The 22,966-nt window shown below is 49.1% G+C and overlaps 1 protein-coding gene and 1 long non-coding RNA gene across 3 annotated transcripts; both read left to right on the top strand.

Moving 5' to 3' along the window:
• The first annotated feature begins 254 nt into the window (after positions 1-254).
• Positions 255-15,802, top strand: LOC134862312 (uncharacterized). Of its 2 annotated transcripts, XR_010165487.1 has the most exons (5): positions 255-519; positions 2,234-2,280; positions 5,345-5,612; positions 10,144-10,414; positions 14,427-15,802. It is a non-coding gene; the product is annotated as an uncharacterized LOC134862312 (long non-coding RNA). The 2 variants fall into 2 exon arrangements; XR_010165486.1 differs by lacking the exon at positions 2,234-2,280.
• Positions 15,803-17,689: 1,887 nt separating this feature from the next.
• LOC134862285 (putative SCAN domain-containing protein SCAND2P) lies at positions 17,690-22,555 on the top strand. The gene is made up of 2 exons (XM_063880130.1): positions 17,690-19,019; positions 22,399-22,555. The coding sequence occupies exons 1-2, from the start codon at positions 17,964-17,966 to the stop codon at positions 22,399-22,401; spliced, it is 1,059 nt and encodes a 352-aa protein (XP_063736200.1). The 5' UTR covers positions 17,690-17,963; the 3' UTR covers positions 22,402-22,555.
• The last annotated feature ends 411 nt before the right edge of the window (positions 22,556-22,966 follow it).

Raw genomic sequence — 22,966 nt, 5'->3', positions numbered from 1 at the left:
AGTGTGTTTTGGGTGTGTAAAGTAATGAATCGGTGTTCTGCTTTCAGATATTCCGTTTTAAAGATGAACGTTTTTAAATGTGGACAATGAGTTCCTCTTATGAGCTTCCATGCTTATTCACGATCTGCTTTCTTTCTTCTTTTTTTTTGAGGGAGGAGACAAATAGCAGACCTGCATCGTGTCATAAAGGGGAGGGTCTTGGTGGCAGTATATGTTTTTAGAGCAGCATGTTTTAAGTTCATATTGCATCTGACGCGAGCGACGGAGAGGCAGGAGGAGGAAGAAGAGTGTGTGTGTGTGGTGTGTGTGTGTGTGTGTGTGTGTGTGTGTAGACCACCTCCGCGGGAAATAATGGGGATGATAATGAAACGGGGGGGAAACCCTGAATGGATGGAGCCACGGTGACGTCACGACCAGCCGCAGAAATGAAGCTGAGCTCCAGCCCCCCCTCCGGATCACTCGGTCTCCATCTCCCGAGCTGCACGCTTCTCCTGCCGGGGAGGAGAGGACACAGACACCGTGAGTATAAAAACAACTGTGTGTTTTTTTGCAACAAAAAGGGATTGGGGGGGGGGGGGGGGGTGGAGAGCGAGAGGCAGGTGCGTAAAATCGGTTAAAACACACCGGGGGAAAACGCGCTTGCATCCCTTGCGCTGCCAGCCTGCACGTAGAGGAGCAGGATGTGTGTGTGTGTGTGTGTGTGTGTGTGTGTGTGTGTGTGTGTGTGTGTGTGTGTGTGTGTGTGTGTGTGTGTGTGTGTGTGTGTGTGTGTGTGTGTGTGTGTGTGTGTGTGTGTGGTGGGAGAATATGGGCGATGCATGTGGAGCATTATGTTTTCTGCTATAATTTAAAATATTTTCTGTCTGCGGAGTGTAAAGCAGGATGCTGGGGGGGGGGCAGCTGCTGGTAGCGAACACACGCTGGATATTACACAGCAGAGTATGCAGATTTAGAATTCTATTCAATGTTTTATTTTGAAACTGCATGACAGGTTTTTTTAGATGTAGAATAACTCTTCACCTCTGTGGGGTAGTGCCGGTGAAAGGTCACAGACACGGCTCAGTGTCAGAGGATGAGACGCATCGGGGGGGAGAATAACTTGCGGGTGTTTTGTCTCCCCACTTTGAGGGAGAACTCAGGGATTCACAGCCTAAATGACGCATTGTGCACAGGCTTCATATTCGCCATTCACAGGGAGCCACAAAGGCCAAAAGGCGCTCCCAGCACTCATTTCATTTCTCTCTCACACACACACACACACACACACACACACACACACACACACACACACACACACACACACACACACACACACACACACACACACACACACACACACGGTTACTTCTCCAGCTATCAGGCAACATATGGCATTAAAAAAACAACCCAACACGAAGAGAAAAAGAAAAGCTTGTCATTCTTTTTTGGCTGCACATTAAGCCCTTAGCAGGACATGTGGCTCAAATATGAGGATTACCGGCGCACAGGCCCGGGCTGCATGCGTACTAAAACAAAGTGGTGGCGTTCACACCCATAGCTGGCGGATAAAGGGATCACAAGGCCAAGTCTCCGGTCCACACGTGCGCACCGAGTGTACGAGGCCTGTGTCCAGAACACGTGTGCAGAATATGTGGAGCTTTCATTGGGGGGCGGGGGGGGACTGAAGCCAAGAAACACACACAAAAAAACTGGGATTATGCAACGTTTCACATGATGAACATGAGAGTATTAATGTGGGGTCAATGCGCGAGGAGAGTGGAAACAGAAAGGGAGCTTTGCGCGAAAGAAATCATCTTAAAACTGGACATTTGTATTTTAAATTCGGTTTTACAATTTAATGTTTTTTATTTGTATTTATTAAAATAGTGGCACCACACACACCCTCACACAGACGGAGCAGGTGTGTGCCATTGCAGTAGATCAGAGGGATCATTTTGCACAGCCACTGAACGTACTGCTGTTCAAACATGATGTGCATTATTATATCACAATCTTCGTTTGGCACAATCAGTAATGGTCTCTCTGAATGTTTGGGATGCTGGAGCCTTCCACGGAGGAGGTCTGCACATTCTCACGCCGATCACCTCTCTTTTAACTTTGCGGGATCAGAACGCAGTTTGCTGAAGGTTTTCCCGGTTTGAAATAAGCGCTGCTGAATATAAAATGAGCTACTTTGGCTCCTGTGAGCCGTAGAGTCCATCTGAAGAATAAAACGATCGTCTCTTTTTTCCAGGGATCCCTGGAGAGACACTCAGCGGCCTCACAGCACGTGGCTTATAGGTAACACAGCTCTCTGTCACTCACAGCGCACACAGGCTTCCGTAGTCACTTTGGATATTTTGGGAAGTGTGAGGGAATAATATATTTTGTATTTGAAGTATTTATTAAAAATTTTAAAAAAGGAAGTGCAAAGTTATTCGGTAAACTATAGCTACTGTTTTAGGGTAGAGTACAATTATACATGTCAAAACAAACGCAATCTTCAGTCAAATGTTTAATATGATATACAAAATAATTACAGCTCACATAATACCTTATGCTATTATTCTTTTTTAGATATATTTTGTACAATTCTTCCGAATTCAGTAGCTGCTCTTTCATTGCATACAAGACCTGTGGAAATATGAATGTATTTTATATTCTATAAATCGTTATTTTTCGCTTAAATTAGCTCCACACACTAAACTGCGGCTGGGAAGTGTGTGTGGGTGAGTGTGACGGGGGTGTATGTGTGTGTGTGTGTGTGTGTGTGTGTGTGTGTGTGTGTGTGTGTGTGTGTGTGTGTGTTCATCAGACTCAGTCCCCTCAGCGTGCCTCTTCCTTTCTTGTCATTTTAGAAAGCCACGTTTAAATATCGCATTGACCTGTGCGTAAAACTCGTGCGTAATTCCTCATTTTGTCTCCAAATTCAGCTTTCAACCCGAGAGTTCCTCCTGTGTGATAAAATGGCGTAAAATGAAATGTGTTACCTCGTGGTTTTTAATCAGATGATAAGGATTTGGACGCTATAATAGGATACGATTTCTTGCTAATAAGCTCTGCACCTTCGCATTAATTATTTCCAATTAGAGGCGCAGGATTTGGTGACGTCATCCACGCCTCGGCCAATAGCACACAGCCTAAAGAGGATTGTTTGAATGTTGGAGATAAAGAACCAGGAGCTGAACTGATGCTTTAAATGTACTTTTGGATTGTATCTGAGTTCAGGGTAAACTAATAAAAGAGGCTGCTGTAGGTGAGACTGTTGGGGGACGGGGGGTTTGGTTTAAACTTAAGCAGAAGAGAAACACTTTAAAAATCCCTTAACGCTTCATTTCCTGAACCCACAGCGTGAATAATTCCTCGGGTGAAATGCATCGTGAAAAACGAATATTATGGGGTCATAAACCCAGAAGACAAATAGATGAAATTGCATGAATTTATAAGAGAGAAGCACAATCAGGAATGACCCTCTGCTAATGAAGAGGTTGATGATAATGGAGCAAAAAGTGCAATCTGAATACAATTATCCTTAACCAGTAACATCGCAAAAATATATCTGACCTAAAAACTCACTGATTTCAAATCCTGTGGTAATATTTCATCAGTGTAAAATTATACTGTGAGGATTTAATAGTGAGTTAAAACACAAAGGGGTATAATGTGTTCTTAAATGAGTAAATAGTGAATTAAAACACACTTTAAGGTTTAAAAAAATACTGGAAATAATATATTTCTTTAATACTAGGAAATTGAAGGTAATTTTATTTAAACAGTGAAACAGTGAAATTCAAATGTGGTTTTTATATATTTTGTATTTTGCACAAATAATTATTAGAGTATTTTATGAGCTAGATATATATGGTGATAACTGTAGCTGTGTGTGTGTGTGTGTGTGTGTGTGTGTGTGTGTGTGTGTGTGTGTGTGTGTGTGTGTGTGTGTGTGTGTGTGTGTGTGTGTGTGTGTGTGGGGCATGCTGTGAGCTCAAGCATGTTTCTGCTCTCAAAGGGCCTCACTTTGTCCTTGTGGATTGAAACAAAGCACCTTGTCGAACATCCGTGTTGGAGTGACAGCCTTCTGATCGGGCAACAAAACACCCTTTTGGAAACAAAAATCTACATTAAATCCAAGAGTAGAAGAAGAAGAAGACCAGCTGTTTATTGTGATCTGGAGGCAGAACAATGCCAGCGATGCAAACAGGGATGTAGCCGTCTCTGCTAACGCCCGCATGTCGTGGAGTTTGAGTGTTCGGGTTTGTGATGGAGGGCGAGGATAGTCTGTGCCCTGCCGGCCTCTTTTCTCTCTCTCAGTAACTCAGTCAGTCAAGCCTTTTCTTAGCCATGGTGTTGGGATGAAGGGTGGGGGGAGGTGCCACAACAGGGATCTGGGCACACAGAGCAGCTTTAATTAGAGGAGGCCTTGTGCCATGTGCCACCATGGCGCGTGAGAGGAGTGTGTGTGTGTCATTGTCTCTACCCGTGTGTGTTTTTTTGTGTTTTAGATGTTCTTGTGAGGACACATTTGGGTGAAGAATATGTCTCTAACATCCCCCGATAAGTCAGAGTGTGAGTGTGTGTGTGTGTGTGTGTGTGTGTGTGTGTGTGTGTGTGTGTGTGTGTGTGTGTGTGTGTGTGTGTGTGTGTGTGTGTGTGTTACATCACTGCTAGTTTACATGTGAGGCGTGCATGTACACCTTTGGCGCCCAACCTGGAGCGCCGGCCCACTGCTTTGGCATCAGATAATGTAAATGAAGACAAACCAGCTTCTTTTGTAGTCGAACAGCTAGGATCTTTTAATTTGAAAATGCATTTGGGTCGAGGCGGGAGGCGGTGTTTGAAGCCATCACCCTCCTACCGAGTCAGCCGGCGGGTGAGGCGGATGCACCATAGGGATAGGCGTTGGGGCCGGAGGAGGGAGGGTTGGGCGCCGAATCCAGTTTGGACCGGATTGACGACTTGTGTACAGTTTTTATTGGTGGCTTTTACTTGATTGTTTGACTCTGGGGAGTTTTTGATATAGAGGCATTACTTGCGGACCAATCACAGCTCTCTGTGCACAAAGGGGGGATTCTAATTGGCCGAGGCAGTTTGAGGCGGGGCATAAGGGGCCACTTAGCGACGTCACAAAACGAAGGGTCAGGACATTTAAGGGCCGCTGTAATATAAGTGAGGAAAAAAAAAGGCCCGAGCCAGAAGAGTGAGGTCTTTGTTCGGAGCTGCTTTTATGGGATTTCCAGACACGTATTTTTGTTCATTTTGAAGCCGTCCAACGTTAGTCTTTAATCACTCAAGTTATATAAAATCTGAAATGATAACGACCTACAATTGTGTTTTTTAAATCAACAACTTTCTCCTTTGCTTACAGGTCAAAGCTCGGACCATGTGGCTTCGCCCGCAGCGTGAGAGGATGGGTAGCCTTAGGGGTTGGTTGTTATCTTTGGTTATCTAGCTGTATGAGTGATGTACATTCTTCATAAAGCTAGATAACCGAAAGTAACAAGAATCCCATTACACTCCTGAAAAGGCATCAAGACCCCAAAGCGCGGCACCGTACAAAAAAAAGCACAAACTCTGCCGCATGTGCTGCAACATGGACAACATTTAAAGGAGATGGGAGCCGATGGCAGCCAAAGGTAGGCCTTTAGATGAACCAAACTGTACTGTAAGTCTGTCTTTGTTTCCTGTTTCGATTGGTAGGCAATTTATTGGGACATTGCTGTAGTTTCCGTACAGGTCCCTGCAGCCAGTGATCCAGAGCAGTACCGTTGGTGCAACAGGATCACTTTTAATCTAATAAGCCCCATGATCCCTGTGTGTGGGGCTGCATGCAGGGGCTTAGTCATAGCATCACATGGCCCGGGAGTGACGGGCTTGCTGAAAAAGACTCCTCCAAAGCCGGCGGACTTTGACAAGTCGTTTAACAAGTCCCTGTTAGCTAATCAGTTTGCTAGCCCGTTTCGGTCAAAGCTCTATTCACATCATGCATCTTTGGCATTAAGAGAACATGCAATATGAGAAGAATGTGGGCCTTTTGTGTCCCAGGAGCTGCATACAGTGCTATGAATTATACAAATGTTCCGACTTGGACGGGATTGTGTGAGTTGAGAATGCTCCCTCCGAGTTAATCCGGGCTCCCAACTCCCCGCCGGCACACAAGCGAACAGACAAGAATTTGTTTGAGGCCAGTTTTGTTAAGTTAGCCGTTGTTGATTTTTTTTTTTTACTCCTTCCCACCTACTCCTTTCTCCCTCTTGCATGAAAAGATGTTTGATTTGGGGGCCATGGCCGTTGTTTGATTTGACGTGACAGTTGGCTTGGTTGTGAATGGGCCGTGGCAAAGCCTCCATTGCATGAGGCGCTACCATGTGGAAAGGCCTGATGGGATGTCGATGAAAGCTGCTGCTGTGGGGGGAGTGGTCCAGGGGCAATCAAGCAGAAAGTGCCCCCAGTGACGGGATCCATGAGCGCGAGGAGAACAATCTCAGCCTTGAGGTTCTTTGCCCGGACTCATGGTGAGGAGTAATTGGTCAATCAGATCTCCAACCTCAAGGCCTCTGATGGCTGATTGAAGGTGTGATTTCTTTTCTGCCCATCAAAGCTAGAGGGTCGCTCCTGCTGAGCGCCATCGCTGAGGATTGTTCCCAAGGTCTCCAGGCTTCTGGAGCTACAAGGCTAGCACTGAGCTCCAATTGCAATGCACTTTCCACACATTGTGTTTGCCGTCTCAACACGGCTCTGCTAAAACATCACCCCGGAGTTTGGATTTATCCAGCTTGGCACGGCACAAATTCTAAGCAGCAGTTGTGCAGGGTCAAAGTGAAATTTGTAAACGACATGCTTGGCAACCTCACCTTGCAGTGTCAATCTCTCCGAGCCCTGCGGTTGTGCCTTTGTGCTGCATTGCAGGTGCTGAGTGTGACATTTGAGCTCCGGGCTCAGCTAGGAAGAGAGGAACGAGGGCCTTGACAGGAAGTGACAGCCGGAGATGTCACCTTCTTGGATGGCAAAGTAGCACCTGGTTCTCTCTGTGTAGACTTGTGAGTGCTGCGCGGCTTTGATCCGTTACTGTAAATGGTAGGAGAATGATCGGGCCTCACTTGGTTACGAGACAGGCAGTCTTTTCGCGGTATAAAGACAAGTTGCTTCCTTTTGGTTCCCTTTTTGTGTCAGCACCAATGTTGGGGCTAACTGGGAGCTCAAGTTTTGGACGGATTGTGTTTACACCCTAAGCAGTGCCCTGGGAGACGCATGTCATGGTGCAAATGCTTTGTACCGGCTCCGTGTGTGGCAGTTATATCACTGGCACTTCCCACTGGGGAAGCAGAGAGTCTTAGCTTCTGCCTCCCAGAAAATGGCACAGAGATGGTTCCTAAAAACCACCTCAGGGCCTTTTGCTCCATCTCTTTTTCTGTGTCCCATGGCAGCGACTGAAATAGAAAGAGAGAGAGAGGGTGGAGGAGGCAGCGAGAGGAGGAGGAGGAGGAGGAGGGTTTGTCTGAGCTCTCATGCACTAGGCAAGCAGATTTAGACTCCAAGTGTCAACTAGAAAAACAGCCATTGTGGTCGGGTCCTACTTGCCCCCCCACCAGTAGACTTTACAGTCAATAGAGCTAGTCCACTTGTCACAGAGGGACAATGCGCCCCCTTTGCCTCCCTTTCACCCCTGCCGGGTCCGAGCAGCCAGACAGTTTTCTGAATAAGACCCAGTGATTCTTGCCCCCTTTCTCTGCCTCTCTTTTCTCTCGATGCAACACACCGACAGGGTTTTTTGGAAAATGGCTTCGCTGTTGGCCCGGAGCAGGAGGCCAGATCCTGTTATTTTCTACAGCATTGGCATTCCCTCCCTCCACCCACCCCTCTACCCCACAAAACGCTCACAGGGAAATGAATGTATCTTAAGCGGTTGCAAAAGTCAATGGGCCTCCCCCACACAAAGGAGATTAAGTTTGGCAACTTAGCAGTAACAGGTGTACTTTGACTGCGTTCGGACCACACGGGGGGCGACCGGACCGCCTCCCTGTTGGTTTTTAATTTATGCGGAGATAAAGATAAAAATGTGGTTTGTGTTCCCAGGACGTTTCAGAACATGCCGGTTTATAAATGGAGTCCAGAATGTGTTTGGCCTGGTTGTCTAACACTGGCCTCTCATCATTTTTACCGCTTTTGACTGGGTTTTGTTGCATCTCTCCGGTGATTTGGCGACTCTTCTTCAAAGGGACTCTGCAGATATCTTTAGATCTGGCGCTGTGCTCACCCATGGGAGCGAGTTAAGGGTAAACAATGCAGGGCACACAGAGGAAGAAAGACTTATCAGAGGGAGTGCGGCACAGCACCGAAGCGTGAATACATTTTCACATTTAGAACGGAGACAGTGATGTTTTAAAGAGGGGAAACGTCTTTCAAAGGGAATGAGTGAGGCCTTTTCTATCCACACCTTCAGTATTTTCAACCACAACAAATCAAGCCATTCAGCAGGAGCATAAACAGACACTCACTGAGCCAGAGCAAAAACACTGCTGGGTTTGTTTGTTTCACTCGTTAATAAAGCTTTTACCCGGAGCCTTGGTGCTCAGGAAAAGCCCATTCTGGTGAAATGACTTGGCAAAGCATCCGATGAAGGGTCTGTTCAGGCTGAAGCTGCTCCCGCTGCCATTGTCTCGCTCTCTCTCACACACCTACGAGTCCAGAGTAAGCACACAGTTTCATTGTTGCGTGAGCTGTTAATATCAGAGGCTTCACAATAGAGCCCATTCGACATATTTGCATAAGGCACTTTTCCAACAAGGACCCGGAGAGGGCTTGAAAGCTGGCCCACTCCAGTGCCAATGGCAAAAAAATGTCAAGTGCCAATTAGGAGAGGTTTGCCACCATTCAGCAGTACCCCACCCCTGTAGTCCTTCCCCTCCCTGCGTACCCAACCCCAACTCTCTCACACTCCAAGTCACCCCTGTTTTTACCACCTTATTCCAATTTCAGACGTAGCCTACCCCTACTGACACCCAGAGACAAAAGCTGGCTCCCTCCTCTGCCGACTAATGGAGGATCCTTTCTGCCTCGGCTCGCAGCATTAGAGGAATCAGACAGCGCGCTCTGTTCACCGATTAGTCAGCTTTCTTTGTTGATTTCTTTGAATGGAAACGGTTCGCGAACTATGCTGCTGAACCTGGGAGATATGGTCTCCACCTGCTAGTGAATATGGAATTTAGCAAGCTGGCTACATTGTGCTGCTTTGGTTTTTATATATGCAGGTTTGCACGGGCTGGTGCGAGGGAGAGGGAGAAAAGGATTTGAAGCAATTACAACATTCATATTTCCACCGTGGTCGTTCTGCGTTGGTGCTAATAGCATTTAGCTACCTAATGACTTGCTTTAAGCTAGTCCTGCTGATTATTTTTGCAGAGTGGCTGCAGTGATTTGGATTGTGAACACAGGCTTTGAATCAGCTGTAATGCACAACAACACAGCAGCATGATTAACCGGAGCTACGTCAGATTCAAGTTAGCTTAACTGCAGAGTGTCAACGCTGCTGCACAGAGGTTCACAATCCATGCTGAAAACAAAGCTGCATTATTTCTAATAAAGCTAAACTGCAGCTGTCAGACGCAAAGTACGTGGTGACAGGAGCGTCCTTGAATCGAAGTAGGTGTGTTTACATTCTGGAATCTTCTGCTACAAAAGGCGGACACATCAAATAAACAGGAACCTGGGATCCTGTAAAAATGACAAGGATGCAGCAAATTAAATTTCTAAAATGAAGCCGTAGACACAACAGTAATCGTGTTTGTCCGATTGGGCTACCGTTGTTTTCCACAGAGCATTTACCTAACTTACCGCCTCCTGCCACTCAGAAGCATTTCTCTCTTGTCCCTTTTTTCGCTTTCATTCTTTCATTCAATCTGTGTCGAGTTTTTTTTTTTTTCTTTCCCACCCTTGATTCTCAGATGGTTGGATCTGATTTGCATGCATTTGCATAATGAAAGTCATTTGCATGCTCAGGGGCAGACTGTACCATGAGAACAGACATGAAAAGGTGTGTGTGTGTGTGTGTGTGTGTGTGTGTGTGTGTGTGTGCCTTGCATTCGTGTGCTCCCGTGAACTGTACGTGTGCGTGTTGATGGATAAACCACCTTTTAAAGAATGTTCTTCTTGTCCTCTGATTTCCAGGCTTCCAGCACCTCAACACTGAAGGAAAGCTGGCAAAAGGAGACTAAAAACAGAGGAGAAGAAGAAGAAGAGGAACAAGAAGAAGAATAAGGAGGAGGGGTTGCTGTTGATTCTGCCCTCCCTCTCTCCTCACCCTCCTCTGCATCGCCTCCTCCCTTCCTCCTCCGCTCCATCCTCAGCCCCTTTTTTCCCATACAGCGAGCTGCAGCCCTCGCCACCATCTTAGAGCAACGCTGGCATGAAATGGAAGTGGGAAGACCAGCCAGTGCAGGTAAACATACCGACCGACCGAACCCACTGCGGCGCCATGCTGTGTCCCCCCCCTCCCCCCGACCCTCTACCTTCTCCCTGTTCTCCACCAGCCTCGCTTTTTTTAATCACTTCGGTTATGTTTGTTAATTGCACGATTCACAAGGATGGTTGGAGGGTGTAGGGTGGGGGATGGGGGGTGATTTGTGTGTGTGTTCACATTAAATCACTCCGCTCGCAATGCCTCTTTCAGTGGGCATCTGTTTCTCGTGCCATCCTCACACTCGTGCCCCGACATGGCGGCGACGGCGGCTGCCATTTTGGAGACACGATGCATGCCGTGCCTCCTCTGGACTTTGCAGTGGCACATATTCCCGACTCTGTACAGTTGCACTCGCAGTATATCTTGGCCACAGACAGAGAGAGAGAGTTCTTAGATTCATTTGAAAAAACAGCTTTTTTTCTTCAACTCCTTCAGAGGGGTCAGGAGAAATGTCAAGGTTGGCTCATCTGTGGAGAGGAAAGGGATGATATCCATGAACCGCCATTCACATTCTCATACAGTGGGATGCAACAAAACAGATACAAAGCAGGAGAGAGATGGTGAAGAAATGGGACCTGGATGGTCTCAGCACTGGAAAGCTTCTCTTTGTGCGAGTCCTCGAGGGCAGTCAGTCCTCAGACAAGTCGAGTATTGTTCTCCCTGAGAGGCGAGCTCGTTACAGCGCGGCATTAAGCTCACAACTTTGAAAACCGCTTAAACCAAAACACCAATTAGTATTGGCTGGGCTTGATTAGGTTAGGCAGCCGGTAAACAATGCTCACCATTGTCCCCCCTGCAAACACAGAGACCTCCCTTTGTTTGTGTCGACGGTGTGGAGGTCAGAGAGACAATGCTAGCGCTAACTTACACTCCACAGGACTGCTGTTGGGTCAAGGTGACGGGAGAAAATGAAATTGTTGCTAAAAAAAGGAAATCAGCTCGTCATCAAGGGTCCGAGTGACTTTACAACAGAGGATCAATTGGTGAAAGTTTGCAAGAGTGTTTAGTTTCATCGACTTTTCCTCAATCAATCAAAGTTTATTTAATTGGCCAATATGTCACGTTGTCTCAGGGGGCTTTACAGAATTAGCTACCTCGGACATGGAGAAACCCCACAGTTAAACCTCGAAGGAAAACAGGAGGGATGTGTGTTAAGATAAACCGATTTTAGATAGTCCAAGAATGAGGTCATGCCAAGCTTTCTGCCTTTATATATTTGTGCCGCCGCCGGCGTTTAAAAGCGTTCCTCGCGGCGGTAACTGTGTCAAACCCGAGGCGCACTAATCACGGCCGGCCTCCGTAAACAGGTGGTGGATTGAGCTGAAGGGGCCGGGGCCGCTCTCAATTTACTGTGTAAGTTATGCAGAGCCCAAAACAATGCAAACAGTAGACAGTGGAGTGGCTAATGAGATGATGAGAAGGAGGAGGTGTTGGTGGTAGTGGTGGGGGGGGATGGCACGGCCGGCAGCTTGTGTCTGGATCAGGGGGAGCAGACACTGTCCCGTCTGAGGGTGGGGGGGTGGGCAGGCAGCTGGGGCTCCAGCGAGAGCACCAGCCTTGGGAACCCTCTGTGGCAAAGGGTCTCTTCCCCCCAACCCCCAACACTGGCACGTAGGGGCCCCCCGATAGTCTGGCTGCAAACCCCTTCATTATCAACCACCAAACAACACAACACAACAAAGGGCTTTATTGTCCCAGCTACACTGAGGATACACTCCTCCGAGCAACGCAACATAAATATATATAAGACATAAAAAAACATATTTAAAAATAGTGCAAAGATTTACTTTAATGATCCAAATTATTTATTTTTCTCACAGCAGCAAGGCATTTTACACAATGTGAAACAGTAGAAAATAAACAAACACAAAATAGAAGACAAAACTGAATTAAAGCTAATTATATACACCATTCTATCAATGACAGTGAAGGATAACATCTGCCAAAATGAGGATATTATTGACATTAATGTGCAGGAAAGCATATTAACTTAAATATAATGTACAGTGTGCAAGTTATAAGTCCAGTTATCAAAAGAGACAACGGAAAAATAAAACGGTGGAAGAGAATGGAGTTTTATGGGCTGGAAATCTGAGTATATTTGTCAGATTTCTAGTCAGAATATTTGATATAAGGCCTAATAACAATGCAGTGAGATAAAGCTGCTGTGGTATTTGTGAAAGAAGGATCATCTTCGAGAAATCTTGATTTTAAAAACACATTTTTATTGGAAAATCCCTGAAAACTTTTTAAGCATTTCTAAATATCTAAATATCCCTTTTTCTATTTGTCTTTTACTTGATTTTGAAGCCACATTTTGTCCAGTGTCGTGGGATAAAACTGCCCTCCTCCTCTTTTGCATCCCTCCCCTCCCCTTCCCCTCCCCCCTTAATGTGAGGCTGGGGGCCTGGGAAGGACTTCAAGTTCATGTCCAGACCTCCTATTGAGCTGACAGCCTGACTGTTTGCTCAATTCGGCTCCCTATTCAAATTTGGGGGTTGGGGGGGGGTGCAGAGAAAGGGCTGGAGGATGGGTGTTGCTAGATGGGACACCGTAGCACTGTGATAGCTATTCATTCAACAGGGGGGTGGTGGTGGGGGGGGGGGGGGGGAGACAAGAGGGAGTGTGGGGGTTTTAGTCGGGGTGCATAAATAAAAAAGTGAGGAATCCGGGCTCAGAGTTTGCTTTGAGCGGTGTGCGCCTCTCTCACACTCTTTTAGACTCTTAATTACCGGCGCCTTCCACTCCCTTTCCCTAACTACACCCCCCCTCCTCCTCATCCTCATCCTCACACACACACACACACACACACACACACACACACACATAATCGCAATCATTCTCATCATCCCCTGGTTTTATTTGGCCACATGCTGGGGCTGTAAATTTACCATTAACAAGCGTACTCACTGTAGTCCTCTCGACAAAATACGACCGCGATGCCAATAACTCAGAGCGACACCAATACCCGAAACTGCCTTTTTTACTCCCTCCCTCCTGCCCCCAGCCATCCCCTCTCCCCTCTGTGAACAACGGCTAAAGTGCTAAATGCCAACTTTAACATAGTGCTCGCTAATAGCTCAGGCGATGCTAATTAGCACGATGCTTGTTGATTTTCTGGACTGCCTGCTTTATCGGTTCACCCTGCACCCGCTGACCCTCGCTGTAATATTTTAAGTTGCTACGTCTGAGCCGCTTGAACAAGGAAAAAAAACAAACTGAGGTTCGATTGGCTTCTGAAGTCCAAATCAGCCGGGCTTAGGGCGCGTCACATGCTTCCTCTTTGTATTAAGCGGCTCGTAGCGTACCAGGCTCCCCCGTTTAGAAGGCCCTTTCAACTTCGTCCCCAATCCCTTCGGCTGGTGCTTACAGATTTAGGACACACGAGGAACGCCTCATAACTTACTTTAAAGGTTTAGAAGAACAAACCTTCTTATCATGCATCACATTCAGCGGTCTCCAGTGGTGTGAAGTACATTTCCTCAGTCCTGTATGTCAGGTGCCACTTCACAATAAGACTGGCCTTATAAAGGATCCATTAAGGGTTTATAATTAGGTTATTAATTAGCTTGTAATCACTTTAGAAACCCTTTAGAAACCAGTTCATACATCAACGGGCTCACTATTTGGCAAGATGACTAAGCATTATATTGGCTACCTAGCTTCCTCTCTCTTCTTCATCAGCCAGCATCCTTGGTATCGTGGTTCACTGAGTTGATTCCCCCCCATCCATCTTGATGTTTCTTGGCATCTCTTAAGCTAAGTAGCCAACATAAGGCTTAGCAGTACCGGTCACAGTTGCCCTGTTTACCTCTCATCCTATAGAAGCTGATTAATGATTAATAAAGTGGTACCTTATTTAATTACTTCATAGAGCATTCCTTCACTCAAACTACTTTTACTCAAGTACACAATCTGAGTGCTTCTCCCCCGTCTCAAATAATAGTTTTGACGTTTGCTGTATCTTAATGTCGTCGTCTTCTCTTTGCAGGAGGATGCAGCTGCAGCGAGCTCGATGAAAGGGAGAGCAGGACTAAAGACGGATTCCTGCACACATCGTGACTTTGCAACATCCAGCTTCTGTGTTTTCCGAGAAAGGAGCGCCTGTTGGTGTTTTTTAGCCGAGCGAACATCACGGCGGACTGCAGGAAGCACGGCGTGGATCAGCCAGTCCACAAGAGAGACTTTAATTATTCTCGCTCAGAGGAAGCAGTGTCTTCAACTAACCTAGGCTCGACTTACTGTCTCGTTTGATGAGTTGTAGTCCTCGCTTTGTTGCTCGGACTCAAAGACGCGTGAATGTGAGACCCACGGCAGCAGTGAATAATACTGCACTGCGATTGGACGGCTCTGTGTGAATGCCGTCGTCTTTATACTCTATGCAACTGCTTCTTCCTTCTTTTTTTTGTGGTCCCTTTCATCCTGGATTTTTATTTTGGGATACCTTGAAGAAAGCTGACTCCCCTCCCCCCCCCGGTGTTAATAGACTGCTACAGGACATTACAGTCAGAGTGTGTGTGACAAATGATACGGCTTCCACATGTATTAAAATCTCATATTTGCAGCCTTTAACAGACTTTGATTTGCAGCCGTGAGCCACACAGTCTGAGTAAACGTGGGACTCGCACATTTAATATTCCTTGTGGCAGGAGTGTGTTTGATCAGCAGGAAGTAGCTCAGGATACTGAACACACCTCACTGCCGTTTCAGTTACCTGCTTCACATGGTTGGGTTGAGACATGACAAATACATTGGCTTCAACCACTGCCTTAATATCCTGTCCTTGACATTAACACACACACTCACACACACATGCCCAAATGCAATAAAGCGCGTACTATCGCAGCCTAATTCATTCTATATTAATTTTCGGGAAGTGGCAAATTTTTTATTACGATTGATAATCTATGCAAATCTTTTAAATATTACTTTAAACAATCTGTGTCGACGCAGGGCTTTTTTGCAATTGATTCAAGGGAGACTATCTCGGCCTAATTTAGAAAATGTATTCTTTTGATAATCATGCACATCCCAGTGCTCAAGACAATTACTTATCTGCCTGGATAAGCTTGAAATTATGTTTTTAATCTTTAGCAAAGAAAAAAGAAAAGTCCCTCTTCTGATATCAGTCCAGAGGCACGAGTAGTGGGGATGAAATCCGTTGCTCTTCATCTCTTCTTCCCTTACATGTAGATCAGACATATCTATTCCGCTCCTTCATAGCTTATTCTTCTATATAAATATATATTTAAAAGCAGCAATATTTGTGTTATGCAATCTAAGTTGGTGGGAGTGTTCACCACATGTGCCTTTGTCTGGAATAAAACGTGTTGGAATAATAATTATAATAAAGGTTTACATTGAAAACAATGGAAAGATGGCTCTTGTTGTGCATCGTTTTGTCATATCATTGATCAGATGGTGATGAATCGAGTGTGGCCGCTCTTCGGTCAATTCATAGTAAAAAATGATGTCAATGGAGACGGACTGAAGAGATCTAGATTCACTCCAAAGCTGGCAGCGAGTCGCGCCTTCAGAGAAAAGCACCAGCAGTTCGGTTCCAACGCAGCCAAATGAAAAGATGATCACAACTCCCCTGAGATCAGACGACACCATCAGGGACGTGGGTTTATTCTACCCCGAGTGTTTGGCATCAACAGATGAAGACGGTGAAAACCCCTGACCTCTTTGTTGTGGTACAGATGAGTAATAAGCCCGCTCTAACCTGCTGTTCCTCTAAAACAAAAGAGCACAGTAGCTTCTCCTGCAGCTCTGTGTGTGTGTGTGTGTGTGTGTGTGTGTGTGTGTGTGTGTGTGTGTGTGTGTGTGTGTGTGTGTGTGTGTGTGTTTTTCTGCCCACATATGGCAAACGCACCAACACCGACATATGGGCCCCTATCAATTCATTAGCATTGTCATGTAAAGGAGGGACTGTAAAACAAATGAAATGAAACCCCTTACAGTACAGGTTGATCACGCTGCTCCTTTCATTCATTCACCCCCACCTCCCCCTCCCCCTCCCCCTTCTGCTGTGATTCAATGAAAGAGGTTTTTAACGCTGCTCTCCTCTTGTTTACAGCGTGTAGAAATGAGCGCAAACAGCAGCTCCACGCAGATATTACAGCACCTTATTAACCGGGGCAGGCTGCAATTACATTACGTCCTCGGCGCCGGTCCTCGGTGACGACTCCCCTCGCCCACAGTGCTTCTCGGCGGCGTCGTGGCCCTCATAATCTGATTCACAGTTTTTGTCACGCTGCCAAGAGGCAACTTGCATTAGCCTGAGCACTACAAGCCTTAATGAACCTGAGTGTCGTTGTTAAGCACACCGGAGCAGGCTGGAGTGACGGCGTACAGGCTCTAAGTTATTGGGAGTCAAAAGGTTCGGCCGTTCGCTGAGAGGAAAACCTTAAACCTCTGGATGTGCGTCGAGCATCCTACAGGACAGAAAGTGGAAGGTGGGGCTTGGGTTCGACTTAAAAAGCACAAAATGGCATCTTGGGATCAGCTTCCAAGATGGCGCCGGTGACAGAAACGCCGCACGACAAGCCACAAGGATTTGATGATGTACAAGGCCTCGGGGCAGAGGGGGTCCGAAAAGTGAGAATTGGCAGGTTTTGGTGAACGTCCAAGGTCGAGGGGAGATGCTCCATTTCACAAGGTCCTCAGAGTCATCATTCGTATGCAGGAATGTGCCCGTGGTTAGACTACTGTGTGAGATTTTGGAGGGAAACACGTTTGCAACCAGGACAGAGGATGTGTGTGTGTGTGTGTGTGTGTGTGTGTGTGTGTGTGTGTGTGTGTGTGTGTGTGTGTGTGTGTGTGTGTGTGTGTGTCCGAGAAAAAAAAATGGGCGTCCGTCCAAATCTGTCCACCTCTGTGAGCCGCCTCCCGGTGCTGCCCGGCAACTCAGGTCTCAGAGCGGAGACCAAATGGCTTCAGAAGCTTTGAATGCTACTGTACAGTAACTATAGAAGCAGCATAGAGAGGTGGAGAAGATTTACAGATCCATGCAGGGACGGCATTTTAGCCCCCCTGAACAGAAAACGCACCGCTGACCTCTCATTTCTAGCTTTACAAACTGTACTAAATTTACATATTTCAGAAGGGTAACATCTTCACCAACTCTGTGAAACATGCACTACTCTGTACTTCTACTCCTCTACAACTCAGAGGTAGAGGGTGTATGTGGCAGCCGGGTGTGGTTAGAGCGCCGGCTGCTGGGGTGAGGGGAGTGGCTCGGCCGGAGACCAGACAGCTGATCGGAATCAGGTAATCAGGCGTTTAATATAAGGCATGTTGGTAACCTGGTTCTGGTCTGTCTTGCAGTAGGCTGGGTCCTGGGAAGACGACACACCCCGTCCTGGCCTTCCCCGCTCGGAAAGTACCGCGGAGCTGCCTGTTGTGGGCACTATTCTCAACCAATAAACGCATTGTTTTTGCCCAACGCCGAACGCTTCCGTCTCTTACCTGTTACCTGAGCCATCCCGCTCACAGTGGCGCCTGAACAGGGACGTGAACCCCTCAGATGACGGAAGGAGAAAGCCCGCTGGGCCAGGCCCTCCAGCGTCTCGCCCTCATGCAGGAGAGCACAACGGCCCTACAACGGCAGCAGAGCGAGGCTCTCCTCGTAATCGCCTCCAGCCAGCGGGAGGACCGTGCTCTCCTGCGGGAGCTGCTGCAGCGTCCGGCCGCCCGGGAGGCCGAGCCAGTGACCAACCCCGCCCGGCCGCCGCAGATTGCCCTCCAGAAGATGTCAGCCGACGACGACCCAGAGGCTTATCTGGACATATTCGAGGGCACTGCGGCGGCGTGCGGGTGGCCGGAGGAGGAGTGGGCTGTGCGGCTTCTTCCCCTGCTGGCCGGGGCAGCGCAGCTAGCCGCCCACAGCCTGCCAGCGTCTGATCGACATGAGTACAAGCAGTTGCGGAGGGCCATCCTGGACCGGCTCGGCAGCACACCAGAGGGACACCGCCGCCGGTTCAGGGCCCTTCCCTTCGAGGACGCTGGCCGCCCCTTCTCCTACGCGAAGCAGCTCCTCGATGCGGCGAGGCGCTGGCTTCAGCCGGGGATGCGCTCCGCCGAGGACGTCATGGAGCAGGTGGCACTGGAGCAGTTTGTCGCCGGGCTGCCATCGTCAACGGCGAATTGGGTCCAGTGTCACCGCCCTGCCAGCCTGGAGGCAGCCGTCGTCCTCGCGGAGGACCACCTTTCGCTTCCCCAGCGGAGCATGAAGGAGGAGCCCCGACAACCTGTCGTCCCCGCGGACCGACCCGTTCCAGCCCCAAGGAGGAGGTTCCCGACAGCAGCCGCTGCACCGCGTTCCCCTCAACCCACGACCCGGCCCCTTCCCACCCAAGCCCTACCTCATCTCTCTCTCTCTCTCTCTCCCCAGGATCCAGCCTCCGCCTCTGGTCGTCCGGCACCACGGGGGGCTCCTCAGGCGCCAGGGCAGGAGTGCTGGCGGTGCGGGCAGCCCGGCCACTTCCGGCGGGAGTGTCCCATGATGGAGGTCGGACAGTTGGTCCGGGTTGCGGGACCGCCAGTTGCCTCCCCCGGTTTAGAAGGGACGTACCGTATACCGGTATGTATACAGGGGGGTACCCACCAGGCTCTGATGGACACGGGCTGTAATCAGACGATGATCCATCAGCGCTTGGTTCGTCCGGGGGCATTGGTGGAAGCATCGTGGGTGAAGGTGAGGTGTGTGCATGGGGATATTCACCAGTACCCGGAGGTGACTCTGGAAATATCTTTTAGGGGAAAAAAGCATAGAGTCAGGGCTGGAGTTAGTACTCGCCTCACGCACCCTCTGATCTTGGGAACAAATTGGCCGGGGTTTGCTAAGCTAGCGAGGGCTATGGGGGTGCGTTCACGGGAGTCAGGGAAATGTGAGTGGTGTGCTGTGTTTAGTGGCGAAGCGGCTGACGGCGACGAAGGGGGAACAGACACGGAGGGGGCCGGGGAGGTCCCTCTACCACCGGAGGGTGCCGGGGAGGCCCCTCTGCCCCCGCCGGTGTTCCCGGTTGAGGATTTCCCCCTCGAACAGTCTAGGGACGGGACCCTTCAGCACGCTTTCGATCAGGTGGTGAGTATTGATGGCTCCCAGCTCCACCCAAACACAGCACTCGCACACCCCCACTTTGTTGTTATTAGGGACAGGCTGTATCGTGTGAGCCGTGACACACAGACAGGAGAGATCAATACCCAGTTGTTGGTACCACAAAGCCGTCGGGAAATGATTTTCCAGGCGGCTCATCACAACCCCATGTCAGGTCACCTAGGGTACGATAAGACACTACACCGGATCATGGCCCGATTTTATTGGCCGGGCATTCGCGCGGATGTGAAGCGGTGGTGTGCATCCTGCAGCGAATGTCAGCTGGTTAATCCGCCGGCCACCCCAAAAGCGCCTCTGCGCCCACTCCCATTAATTGAGGTGCCTTTTGAGAGAGTTGGTATGGACCTCATCGGGCCATTAGACCGGAGTGCACGGGGATATCGCTTTGTACTCGTCCTAGTGGATTATGCAACACGATATCCCGAGGCAGTGCCGTTGCGCAATATCTCTGCAAAGAGCGTTGCACAGGCCCTGTTTCATATAATCTCCCGAGTCGGGATCCCGAAAGAGATCCTGACTGACCAGGGCACGTCATTTATGTCACGCACACTACGCGAGCTGTATGAACTGTTGGGCGTCCGCTCGATCCGGACTAGTGTTTACCATCCACAGACCGATGGCCTGGTGGAGCGGTTTAACAAAACGCTAAAGAACATGGTTCGTAAATTCGTTCACGAGGATAGCCGTAATTGGGATAAATGGCTAGACCCTCTGTTGTTTGCAGTGCGGGAGGTGCCTCAGTCCTCCACGGGATTTTCTCCCTTTGAACTGCTGTTTGGCAGGAAGCCACGGGGTGTTTTGGACCTATTTAAAGAAAACTGGGAGGAGGGTCCGAGCACAAGTAAAAACGAAATTCAGTACGTTATGGACCTGCGAGCAAAACTCCATTCACTGGGGCAGTTATCACGGGAGAATTTGCTGCAGGCTCAGGAACGTCAGCAGCGCCTGTACAACAGAGGGTCGAAACTGAGACAATTTTCACCGGGAGATAAAGTACTTGTGTTACTCCCAACTTCCAGCTCCAAATTACTCGCCAAGTGGCAAGGGCCCTTCGTGGTCACACGACGAGTGGGGGACGTAGATTATGAGCTGGTGCGTTCTGACAGGGGGGGAGCAACACAGATCTACCACGTAAACCTCCTTAAAACATGGAGGGAAGTGGCGTCTGCTTCTCTGGCCACCACGGTGAGAGAGAGAGATGAGTTGGGACCGGAGGTCATTATTAACACCGAATTAGCCCCGGTCTGTTGCGGCGACCATCTCTCACCCGGTCAGGTGGCAGACGTTGCCGCGTTGCAAGGGCGGTTTGCCGACGTGTTCTCCCCGCTGCCAGGGCGTACCTCTCTCATAAACCACCGCATAGAAACGCCCCCGGGCGTGGCCATTCGTTCACGGCCCTATCGGCTGCCTGAACACAAGAGGAAAATTGTTCAGGCGGAGCTTCAGGCTATGCTAGAGATGGGAGTAATAGAAGAGTCCACCAGTGACTGGTGTTGCCCTGTCGTGCTGGTACATAAGCCGGACGGGTCAATCCGGTTCTGTGTGGACTACCGCAGGGTTAACGAGGTGTCCAAATTCGATGCTTATCCAATGCCCCGGGTCGACGAACTCCTGGACCGGCTAGGCACTGCTCGTTTTTATACGACACTGGATTTAACCAAGGGCTACTGGCAGATTCCCCTTTCTCCAGAGTCGAAGGAAAAAACGGCCTTCTCCACTCCGTACGGTTTGTACCAGTTTGTCACACTTCCTTTCGGGTTGTTCGGGGCTCCAGCCACCTTCCAACGGCTCATGGACCGAGTGCTGCGTCCCCACTCTGCATATGCTGCTGCTTACTTGGATGATGTCATCATCCACAGTGAGACATGGGGGCAGCATATGCAGCAGGTGGGGGCAGTGCTCGAGTCCCTGAGGCAGGCGGGGCTCACGGCCAACCCAAAGAAGTGTGCGGTTGGGCGGAGGGAGGTACGGTATCTGGGGTACCACTTGGGCGGCGGGCAGGTGCGGCCACAGATAGAGAAAACTGCCGCCATTTCTGCCTGTCCGGTGCCCAAGACGGAAAAAGAGGTCAGGAGGTTCGTGGGGCTGGCCGGTTACTACAGGCGGTTCATCCCCGCCTTTTCGGAGCTGACCAGCCCTCTGACCGACCTGACCCGAAAGGGTGCTTCAGATCCGGTCCAGTGGACGGAGCAATGTCAGCTGGCGTTTGAGAGGGTTAAGAAAGCCCTCTGTGGAAAGCCGCTTCTGTTCACCCCTAACTTCTCTCTACCTTTTGTTTTGCAGACCGACGCCTCGAACAGTGGGGTGGGGGCCGTTTTGTCCCAGCAGGTAGAGGGGGTCGACCGCCCCGTACTGTACATTAGCCGTAAGCTGGCTCAGAGGGAGGTGAACTACAGTACGGTGGAAAAGGAGTGCCTCGCCATACGGTGGGCGGTCGGCGCCCTGCGTTACTACCTCCTGGGGCGCCCTTTCACCCTCTATTCGGACCATGCCCCGCTCCAGTGGCTCCACCGCATGAAGGATGCCAACGCCCGGATCACTCGTTGGTATCTGGCGTTACAGCCGTTTAACTTCAAGGTGATCCACAGGCCGGGTAACCGGATGGTCGTGGCCGATTTCCTCTCCCGCTCGGCGGAGGGGGGGGGGGGGAGGTCGGCTGTCGGCCGGCGGGATCCCGGCCTGAGTCGGGCGGTGGGGGTATGTGGCAGCCGGGTGTGGTTAGAGCGCCGGCTGCTGGGGTGAGGGGAGTGGCTCGGCCGGAGACCAGACAGCTGATCGGAATCAGGTAATCAGGCGTTTAATATAAGGCATGTTGGTAACCTGGTTCTGGTCTGTCTTGCAGTAGGCTGGGTCCTGGGAAGACGACACACCCCGTCCTGGCCTTCCCCGCTCGGAAAGTACCGCGGAGCTGCCTGTTGTGGGCACTATTCTCAACCAATAAACGCATTGTTTTTGCCCAACGCCGAACGCTTCCGTCTCTTACCTGTTACCTGAGCCATCCCGCTCACAGTGTACTTTTACTCCACACATTTATTTAGTTGCTAGGCAGATTAGGATGAATGATGGTAAATATAATCCCTTAAATCAGACTGTAGTTCACCTGCAGTAAATCCAGCAGCTACCCTGCAGTACACAAAGCCATTCAAACTAGCTGCACCTTTACCAGCTCTGAGAACACTTTAATGATCAATCATTATAAAACATATCAGAGATATTATTCTGAAATGGACCAATCAGACAATGACTACTTTTACTGTCGCTACTTTAAGTACATTTAGAGGAGAGTACTTTCTACTTTCACTGGAGGAACATTTAGAATACTTTCACTGTGACAGAGTATTCCTACACTCTGGTACTTCTACTTTACTCAAGTACAAGACCTGAGTACTTCTACTTTACTCAAGTACAAG

The sequence above is a fragment of the Eleginops maclovinus genome, chromosome 3 (genome assembly GCF_036324505.1).
Source record: "Eleginops maclovinus isolate JMC-PN-2008 ecotype Puerto Natales chromosome 3, JC_Emac_rtc_rv5, whole genome shotgun sequence".
In the NCBI taxonomy this organism is placed as follows: domain Eukaryota; kingdom Metazoa; phylum Chordata; class Actinopteri; order Perciformes; family Eleginopidae; genus Eleginops; species Eleginops maclovinus.
The sequence above is the reverse complement of the archived record's forward strand: the minus strand, read 5'-3'. Positions and strand labels throughout refer to the sequence as shown.

Bases quoted from the DNA above. Each gene is read 5' to 3' on its own strand.
- LOC134862285 (XM_063880130.1), top strand. From the start codon at position 17,964: ATGACGGAAGGAGAAAGCCCGCTGGGCCAGGCCCTCCAGCGTCTCGCC.